At 45.2% G+C, this 10,347-nt stretch overlaps 1 protein-coding gene across 1 annotated transcript in view; it reads right to left on the minus strand.

The window, feature by feature from the left end:
• Window positions 1–10,347, minus strand: part of thbs3 (thrombospondin 3) — a 37,461-nt gene that overhangs the window by 15,519 nt on the left and 11,595 nt on the right. Inside the window, exons 10-20 of the mRNA XM_015390024.1 lie at window positions 10,088–10,162; window positions 9,647–9,799; window positions 9,053–9,163; window positions 8,870–8,977; window positions 8,632–8,791; window positions 6,316–6,434; window positions 3,453–3,505; window positions 3,101–3,282; window positions 2,661–2,839; window positions 601–649; window positions 320–516 (exon numbers count right to left, since the gene is read on the minus strand). Coding sequence (XP_015245510.1) covers window positions 320–516; window positions 601–649; window positions 2,661–2,839; window positions 3,101–3,282; window positions 3,453–3,505; window positions 6,316–6,434; window positions 8,632–8,791; window positions 8,870–8,977; window positions 9,053–9,163; window positions 9,647–9,799; window positions 10,088–10,162 — 1,386 coding nt within the window. The remainder of the gene's footprint in view (window positions 1–319; window positions 517–600; window positions 650–2,660; window positions 2,840–3,100; window positions 3,283–3,452; window positions 3,506–6,315; window positions 6,435–8,631; window positions 8,792–8,869; window positions 8,978–9,052; window positions 9,164–9,646; window positions 9,800–10,087; window positions 10,163–10,347) is intronic.

Below are 10,347 nucleotides of genomic sequence, written 5' to 3' on the forward strand. Positions count from 1 at the left end.
GTCCCGTTCTCCCCGAGTCCAGACTTTCCTGGGTTCTTCTCTAGAACATGCTTGTTTTCTTACCGAGTCTGTACTCGCGTTCTAGTGAATTGAGAAACGTCCCATGTATAAGAGGTATCATGCTAAACTAGGATGGGCTAATTAAAATGTGCTAAGCTATGCTACCATTAGCTATTAGCTAAAAAAGCTAGATTAGCCTCAATTGCCGTCGGCGTTACATGCTAATGTTTCCCCATTGATATGTTTGATGTGAAGAATAAATAAATCAGCCATCTAGGGCTTTCTGTGACGAACAGAGGAAAGAAGAACCAACAGGAACCTTGAGCTGCAGGGCGGGCTGCGCCGTGGCCCTGAAGGGGAGGGACTGCCAGTACGCCTGCTCCGTCTGCTTCCACATCACCACGTAGAAGCTGGAGGAGTCCTGGTAGCCAAAGATGAAGCCGGCGTAGTCGTCGTCCGTCACCGTGTTGACGTGGAATGTTCCCTCAAAGTCGACGCCATTAAACGCCGTGTAGCCTGCAGGAGCATAAAGGAGAAGGTTGCAGGTTACCAGTGGATCACAGGCGGAGAAGCTTCTAAACTTAGTGAAGGTAAACATACCAACAGCTAAACCAGGATCACTGTTCATGGTCTGAACGATCTCCATGCCCTGACAGTGGGAACAAAAGGAACAGCTGATTATCAAGTTAGACGTTTCTGATCCGCCTCAAAGGTTCAGGAAGGAAAACGGAACCGAAGCCAGAAGCTGAGTTTGATCCCAGCAACATCTGATCCTGATCTAAGACGGAAGAATGAAGACCGTTTCCCTCAAAACCCGAAAAACTTTCTATTCTGACGTTTTTGCTGATGCTAACAGTCATTGTTCTAGAAAGTTCTCCTTGAAGCTTCAACCATCAACCGCTGGATTTAGCAAAGTTACATCCCTGCTGCTGCTTTCATACAGCGAGACCTTCAGCTAGATCCTGATCTTCATCTGTGTCTGTGCATCATCTTCATCACCTCTTTAAAACCACTGGTCTGTGGAAGACGGCAGCCATGACCACCGAGCAGCAACTGTTGCTGGGAAGGTCAGGAGGTCATCTCCAAACCAGCGTTCTGCAGAGGCGAGCATTCAGGGATTAGTCCAAGGTCAGAGCACGGAGCTCAGATCAATAAGCACAAACTCATGAGCTCCTCCTCAAGCCGGGCGTAACGAGGTAAGGAGGGGCGATCAGCCTCTAACGACCGCCTCCCCATCAGGAATCAGAAGGTCGGGAGAAAATCAAACATGTTTGAAATTCAGTCGGCCGTCGTAAGGTGGTCGTGGGTAAATCCTGCTGCAGAACCTCAAACACTGAGCGTGTTGGAACAGGGGAGTTCTTCTTCTTCTTCCAGATTGACCGACCAGCGCCATCTCTCGGAGCTGAGTCCGACATGCAGGTTTTAGTCGTACAGCGTGAGCAGGTAGATCGCGTCAGAGCGTCGGGTCGTCAGTGTGAGAACAAACATCCTGAGCTGTGAACTTTTAAACTCTGCGGTTTCATCGTACAGTTTGAGCTGTAGCTGAGCGCAGAGATTGAAAAAATCGTACAATATGCCGAGCTTTAGACTCTACAGGCCTCAGGGTTAAAGGTCATGACCCTGAAGCAGTCAGACTGTTTGGGAGAACAGCAGACTGTAGCTCCTCCCTCCTGATCTTTATCCTGAGTCGGTCTCCTGCGCCGTCAGAACAGGAAGTTTATTTTATCCAAAGCCTTCAAGAAAAGCATGTAGCACGGATGTACCGACAGATTTTATTAGAAGAGGTGAGATCTCACTGAAATCTGCCTATTCCCCACTTTAGAAAAAAACAAGAAAAACGTGTTTTGTCATAATTTTTGGTGATTTTCTTTTAATTATCCCAACATGTTTTCTTACAGACGTACGTTTTAATGTGACTCCCGCTGGAACTTAACCTGAAGTTAAAGGCTGCGTCATGCTGTCAAATCTGCTGTTTCAACGACGCAAACACTTCCAAGAAAATAAAATAAATAGATATTTGAAAGTCATTTTCATGTCGACTGTTTTCTCTGATGTTGTGGGAAAAAAAACTGTAGTTATTTCCTATTGTGTTTCTAGATATTCACTAATTCACTATGAGAACAACCAGCTAAGTTAATTTGAATTTCTGCCTCCATTGGATAATAGCCCAACAGCAAAGATAAGAACAGCACAAACGATACTAAAAGAATAAAGAATATAGAATATAATACTGGCAACCTTATCCAATTGAACTGGAAAGAGATCATATATACATCATTAAAAATATGAATAGACAAAAACATTTCTATAGTAAAGACCCAGGAAATAAACACAGGAAAAAATGGATTTAAATAAAAATATTTCTGGTATAGTGGCTTTAAATTGACTTTGCTTTTACTTTGAAAGGCTCTGAATTAGCTTCCGGTTCCGACGGCGCAGGTCTGCAGATAGACTACATCAAATTAAAGTCCAGACCTGCTGCGGGGGCTTCTACAGGAAGCTGAATCCCTACAGCTGAAGGGGGCGGAGCTTCTTTGTACATGGACGGTTGTGGTTCCTCCATCATTAAACGTAGACACACGTTTATTTACCTCAGCTTCTTCCGAACAGGAAGACGACCAGCGGTTCTGTTCTGAGATCACCTTTGAGACGATCCATACCTGGTTCAGAACCACCCAGTTGGGGTCGATCTGAGCGTCGCCTTCCGGGTCCAGGATCACCGTCTGATAGGCTCTGAAATCCGTCAGCGTGACCTCGGCGCTCTCTGGACACACATCGATCAGGTCCATCACCGCGTCGTTGTCAAAGTCGTTCTCACAGACGTCTCCGACTCCGTTAGCTGAGGACAAAGACGACACAGACGGGTCCAGACTGAGTCCGGTTCAGGTCAGGGTTCACATGGGGAAAGTAAAGATGAGGGTTATGGACAGAAACCAGGCGCATCAGAAACACTCAAACCGACATCCGTCAAAGTTTCAGAACTAAACATTTTTCTTTTCTTATTGTTGTTCTTTTTAATATTTTATCGCCTCTTATAAACCAGGAGAATTTCTTTTCTCTGACAGACTGGATGGGTTCTGGTTCTGGTTCTGCTCGGTACCATCAGAGTCTTTCTGGTTGGGGTTGATGATCAGTCTGCAGTTGTCGTAGTCGTCAATGACGCCGTCGTTGTCGTCGTCGTGGTCGCAGTCGTCCCCGAGGCCATCGTTGTCTGAGTCCAGCTGGGAGCTGTTGGGAATATCGGGACAGTTGTCTCTGCTGTCCTGGTGGCCGTCTCCGTCCCTGCGGGGACAGAAGGAGAAGAGGTGCAGCTCTTCATGTTTCTTCCACGCTGATTGGACGACAGCAGAGCAGGGCGTTTGTGTTTCTCAGCCCTGAATATTTACTGATCTTGTGGGGACCAGCTGAAGCTAAACATGACTGTGGTTCAGGTGTGTGTTTGTCAGACATACGTGTCCAGGTTGGTGTCACAGACGTCTCCCACCAGGTCGTTGTCCACGTCCGTCTGCAGGAGAGGAGACGATTGTTTGATCGGATCACTGAGCAGAACTTATTGACCCAATAATGATCTATGAACGGCTACGGTTCCATCTGGTAACCTCTGTGTTTTAAGGACCAATTCTCATTCTGATCTTTAGCATGGCTGCCATGTTGGGACGATGCAGTTGGCTCAAACAAATCTAACGGCTGCAGAGCTCCCTTCCCCAAGACAATGTCCACAAGACACTCCTACCGGGATGCAGTCCTACCCCCAAAGTGTATGAGGACAAAACAACGCTAAAGTCAGATGATTTCTTTCTCTTTCCATGAGGCCTTCCTGTGGTTCACATCGAAAAGGAAGCCAAACCAACTTTACCCAACATTTTTATGAGTTTCAGGAAGTCAAAAGTCGTGGCGTCTAGCTGATCCTAAACCTCTGAGTAACTTATCCAGAACTTCTCTCCAACATATCAGCGTATCTGCCGTGTTCCAGACGAGCGCTGAACGTGTTTCTACCTTCCAGCTACTGTATAATGGCGTATTGGCAGCGTTTTGGTATAAAGGGGGTTCACAGGAGGAAACCGTCAGTTCTCCTCCAGACTTCATCCCCATCATAGGGTGAGCCAGAAGGTGTGTGATGGATTCTCCCTGCGTTCACGCCCACCACCAACACACTTCCTAGCAGACATGACGCTCAATCTGCTGACACCAGAAACCTGCTTTCTTTCTTTTTATTTATTCTCATTGTTTGGTGGGCGGTAAACAGCAGCTAGGTTAATACTGCAATCGAAGAAATCTTTTTATGCAGGCCGGGTGCATCTCTGCCCCCCTCAGGACTCTGTGCATCGCTTCCTGGGCATCACGCTGTCGTCCGTTATGCAGAAGTTAGGCTGTCGTTGGACAGAAGTTCTGGACTCGTTATGAATCCTCTATCTATTCGCCCAGAATAGAAAAAATCCATAGAAAGTTCAGCGTCTGGCAGCGTTTAGGAGATTCTGGGACGTCATGCAGATAGGCTGGATAGATCGGCAAGGTGTGACAGCGGCTTAATGCTAAATCCTGGAAGAAACTCGAGCCTTCCACATGCAGATCAGCAGAGGTTTGTAGGTACGGCACATTTAGCGACAGATGTTCCAGATGAACAAAATCTCTTTTTGATGATTTTTTTCTGTTCATTGAAGACTAAGCTAACAAGATTGGCCACATGGTATGCTATGCTAACACATCTGAGCTGTTGTTTATAAAGCTAGAAAAAGCTTTATTTCACTAAGGATTTAAACACTGATAAAAATATCCATGCATTTTCTCATACTCACTATATTTGAATGACCAAATTCTGACCCAAAGTAATTAATTGGGAATCCTCATGTCCGCTAGCTGCTAGCTTACCCGCGGTAGGTAAAGACTCAAAGGTCTCTGATTACACTAATTATTTAATGGAAATCTTCATTTAATGTCTGAAAAGCTGAAATAAACAACATTTTGTTTTGTATACTCTATATAGAAAATGACAATAAACGTTGTCTAAGAGTCTAATGAGTTATTATTCGGCAAAATAATGTTTTATTCACCTCATAGATTTGCATTGTGTCACAGTTGGTTCTGTTAAGTTTTATTTTGATTAATCGGTTTTACTTTGCTCCATGTTTTCTAGTTCTATTGGTTTAATTCCTATTTTGTTGTGTTTTCTGGATATATTTGAGTTCTTAGGTATTTCTTGGTTGCCCTCTGTTGCCCCCTTGTGTTGGTCTCCTTTTCCCCAGCTCCTGTCTAGAAGCCGCTGTTCACACCTGCTCCCAATCAGCTCATTAGTCCGCAACTGTTCAGTCAGCCATAAATACTCTCCCTGTGCCGTTCCTCAGTGCTGGTTCCTTGTCTTTCCTTCGCTCCTCGTGGTTGTTTTCCCTGATTTCTCCATGGTTCTGGTTTCTTTCACATTTTTATGCTGGATTTTCGGTTTCCTGCTTCAGTTGCTTGTGAAGATTCATTTAAATCTTCAAGAACTCATCTCTACCTCCCTGCCTCTGAATTTGAGTCCTCAAAACCTCAACCAAACCCTGACAACATCGCTAATGTGTTTTAAAACATTCAACTCACTCTAAATGAGTTAAAAGTTAATTTGATGACATCACAAATTCATCAAGATAAACTTTGGTTCTCAAACATAAAATCCATGTCAATGTTTGGTGGAGGTTTACTGAAGACCCAAATACAAGATCCAGAGGCAAACATGGGGAAAATATCCAAAATACTGAAAACCAAAACCAGATGATTCCAGGGAGAAACACGCAGGGAGCCGAGTAACAACAAAACATGAAGAAACCAGCGATGAGGAACTGCAGAGGAGGTGTATATATGGGGAACAGAACAAAGGAGCAGGTGTGGACAGAAGTAACCTGAAGGAAGCCAAGAGAAAAGGAAACAGGCACTAGGGGGCGACAGAGAGTAACTCAAGAAATAAAAAAACTGAAAATAAATCCAAACCGAGGGAAGAACCCTGACAATCCAGGTAAACTCTCATTGCATCATTTGACTGATTATGGTTTACAACAATTTAGATTTGTTTCTTTGTGTACATAGTAGCTTAGTTGGGTTTCATTACTTTAGTCAAACATTTTAATGCAAATATGTTTGACTTGGAGATGAATGATTTTTGTTAATAAATTCTTATACTTTGAATGGAAAATGTGGTGAATTTATTTTTTTGTTCATTTAGTGTTCTAACTCACAAACAATACATGACATTTCAGATTTTACCTGATTAAATAACATTTACCACCAGTACCGGGGTGGGTAATAAATAAAATAAATACGTATATTGAAGTTGCACAACACCTGCATGGGGTTGCTGAGTTCAGGGCAGCTGTCGCAGGCGTCTCCAACTCCGTCTCGGTCTCTATCGGTCTGCATGGGGTTGGGAACCTTGGGACAGTTATCCAGAACGTTGGGAATGCCTGAACACAGACAGAGACACTGAGCAGACTTAAACCCACTCGTCTGAACAGAAAGACCAGGGCTGATCTTTTCTATTAAAGAGGTTTCAGAAGATCCAAACCAACCAGTCCAGACCGGATGCAGCATCACAGAAGCCAGGAAACATCTGGATCATCTGTATGTGTGAGCGCTGGTGTAAAGGTCAGGGGGATTTTATGGCCCAATCCCAAAGAGCTCCCTAAGCACTAACCCTTCACTATCGACGGTCACTCCCAATAAAGTCTCAATCACAGCTGTGGAAGGTGCCTTGATTCAAGGTGGGGGGGTATAAAAGAGAATGGGACAGCCTCCAACGGAAAAGGGATGCAGTTGTTGCTATGGCAACACAGTGTCGTCCCATCTGCGTGGCTGTAGAACATGCAATCAACCATTTGACCCTATCTTGAAAAAAGGTGAAAGGTTTAAAGAGAACCTTCCATTTTTGAATTAACTATGTTTTTTTCATTTTTCCTAACAAATCAGTGGAAATTACCGGCACACGTTTCCTCCGCCGCTAGGTCGCCGTTACACCCACTGCCAAATTCCAGCCAGTTTGCACTGATGCAGCCTTGCTATTTCAGGGCTGAACGGCCCACTCGCCCTACCCCCTAGGTGGTTTGGGACGGCCCTTAACGTGGCGGAGCTTCCATGGAACGCAGAGAGGGTTAGGGACCAGTTTGGGATTGGGCCGACTCATAACCCTGTTTCCACTGACTGTGGTTTTGATCTGATGAACTGTATAAAATACGGCAATGACCCCTGATGGTGGATATCCTTCACTGGACTCGTGTCGGCCTTCTTCCCTAACATCAGATTGGAGCAGAAACAGAGTTTGAACGGCTCAGATTTGTTTATGCAAAATCAGAAACCAATTCTTTTGCTTTTAAGGGGAATTTCACTCAATTCAAACCATATTTCTTATAAACCGTGTAACAAATATGTTTTTAAACTGTTTTTTATGTCATTGAATATCCAGTTTGACTGTTTTTCACGTTTAGTATTAGATTTTTAATTTTGGTTCTAAAATTCTGCTAAAGTTTGCAGCTAAGCTCTCAGGTTTGTATTAAATTAGAAGTCTATAGGAAATCCACTCACACAGACCAATATCTTCTTTTTGAATCACGCCACCCACTGGAACACAAACTTTCAATCATCAGAACCTTCCAACATCATGCTGAGCTTTGCCTACTAAAACAGAAGGGAAGCACAAAGAACAGAAACATCAAAGATTTTCTCCAAACCTGTGGAGACCCAAACTGGCCGTTTGTCAAATCAGCAGGAAATCCAAAAGACACTCAGCAGAACATAACGGTGAGAAGATTAAACCCAAAAACATATCTAATCCAGATGTTGCTGGATTATCAGAAAAACTCCAGATGATTTTCTCCAAAAACTAAATCCCAGAACATTTCAAACCAATCAGACCCTCAAACAGAGACTAGTTCATCCTAAAGACTAAACCCCTGGAGGGGTGTCTGCAGGTCAATGCAGAGAGGAATGCTCTGATCTCCACAGACGCATGGCCCAACACAGAAGAGCGCCCTCCTCTGGACAAGACTCTGCGCTACATCTACACCTGATGGACAAAGGACATTCTTTGGAGGACCAGAATGTCCACACTTTGGACAAAGAAGACAGGTGGTTTGAGAGGAAGGAAGCATCTATGTTAAGAAAGAAAAACCAACCTTAAACGGGGGGGGGTATTTAAGGTTTCAAAAACCAACAATTCCCCCTAATGCCCCCCCTTACAGAGGCATAGACCAGTATTAGGTATTGCAAGCTTACAAAGACCTCAACGACTCTGAAACTAGTATCCCTGCATGTATTTGACTATCCAGGCCAGTAGGGGGTGCTGTCCATCCAATGGCTGCTACTCTGAACACTAGGAGCCAGTTTGCTGCTGGTTGGAGGAATAAGGGGAACACTGTTAGCAGCGCTAGTTAGCCTATCGTTTGTTTACCCCACCATAACATGCAGGAAGTCAATTTAACACAAACCTGAGAGTATTGGCAGCTGATCATTTGTCATGAAAATGAACATCCACCAGGTTCCTACTGGCTTCATGTCTCCAGGTTAAAATGGAAGCTTTGCCATTTGCACAACGTCAATCTGTGTTTGATTACTCTGGTCTTTCTCTACTCTGGTTTAGGAGAAGAAGAGACGGCTGCTCATGCTCACCATCTCCATCGATGTCCTGATCGCAGGCGTCTCCCTGTCCGTTGTTGTCCGTGTCCTTCTGGTCGCTGTTGGGGACGGTGGGACAGTTATCACACGAGTCTCCAAAGGAGTCGCTGTCCGAGTTCCGCTGGTCTTTGTTGGGGACCAGACGGCAGTTGTCCTGAGCAGCAGACAGCACATCATGTGACCTCAGCTGGGTTAGCAGGATCTACATCTACATGTGGAACCATCTTCAAACCTCAATGTTCTTGATGCCGTCCCCGTCCGCGTCCTCGTCGCACTGGTCTCCGATCCCGTCGTTGTCGGCGTCCTCCTGCCCTGAGTTTGGGGTGAAGACACAGTTGTCCTGATGGACACGGAGAGATCGTCATGAACACATCCCAGGCTGTGAGAGCCGGCGGCAGCAGATCTGCCATCTGACCTGTTTACAGTGTTTGTGGTTGTCCATGCAGGGCAGAGAGCGGTCGGGGTAACCATCGATGTCCGTGTCCATCCCACAGGTGTGTCCATTCCCGGCCCAGCCCACGTTACACTGGAATCGCACCCACAACCATGAGCACTTAAACCTTACACAGAGCGAAAGCCAGCATACATCATCTTTAGAAACTTCGAGTTAAATTTCTCTGTTAAAATCATCTGATTTTAAAGTCGATTTTCTGAGATACAGGAAACCAGAGGAAGGACTTTAGAACTGGGCAGATGTGCTCTTTCTTAGTTCTAGCGAGGACGCAGGCAGCAGCGTCTGGATCAACTGGTCTACTTTCTATAGTTCTAGTGAGGACGCAGGTATATGAGGTATATTGACACCAACTAGCTTCTGGCATCTTTCTGGTTGACACTCAGCTGCTTTGTGGGAATGAATTCCAGCAGAAAACACTCTAATAATCTCTAAAAGCCAAACTTAACACATCCTAAACGCCCAGCAATGATTTTTCCTATTTCCATAACTGGAGCATGGATCGTCAATCATGTGTGTAACTGTTAATGTCCATCTTCATGTTACTGCTGTACTCACTCTGCAGGAAACCTCTCCATTCCTCTCCATGGCGCAGTGGGCGTTAGTGTCACAAGGGTCAAAGGTCAAAGAAGCACACGACTTCCTGGGGAAGCAGCCTGATGTCTGGTTGCCGAAGAAACCGGGTTTACAGCCTCCGCATTTGTAAGAACCCTGAGAGAGACAGAATGAACCAAGGTTGCTATTACAGGTAAATGTCCACCAGGGGGAGCTGTTCTCTGGCTTTACCAGGATTTTCCAGCCAACTGGTTCAGAGGTCAGATATAAAGTTGGAAAAATACAAACAAATGTTCAGATTGGGAGTGAAATGAAAGATCTCTCTGGAAGTAGATCTGGACAAGCAGTTCGGGATAAAAAGGAAATTAAACATTTTTCTGGATCAACAAAGTTCCTCATAAAACTTATTTTCATGCTTGTGTGTAAATCCAGGTGAAAACTCACCACAGTGTTGATGCAGACAGAGTTTGATGCGCAGGCATTAGGAAGATCCACACACTCATCGATGTCCACACATTCCTGCAGGAACACACACAGAACGGGCCGAGTCACAGAACGGGCCGAGTCACAGAACGGGACGAGTCACAGAACGGGCCGAGTCACAGAACGGGCCGAGTCAGAGAACCGGCCGAGTCACAGAACGGGCCGAGTCACAGAACGGGACGAGTCACAGAACGGGCCGAGTCACAGAACGGGCCGAGTCA

Source organism: Cyprinodon variegatus, unplaced genomic scaffold, assembly GCF_000732505.1.
Source record: "Cyprinodon variegatus isolate N-32 unplaced genomic scaffold, C_variegatus-1.0 Scaffold481, whole genome shotgun sequence".
Classification (NCBI taxonomy): domain Eukaryota; kingdom Metazoa; phylum Chordata; class Actinopteri; order Cyprinodontiformes; family Cyprinodontidae; genus Cyprinodon; species Cyprinodon variegatus.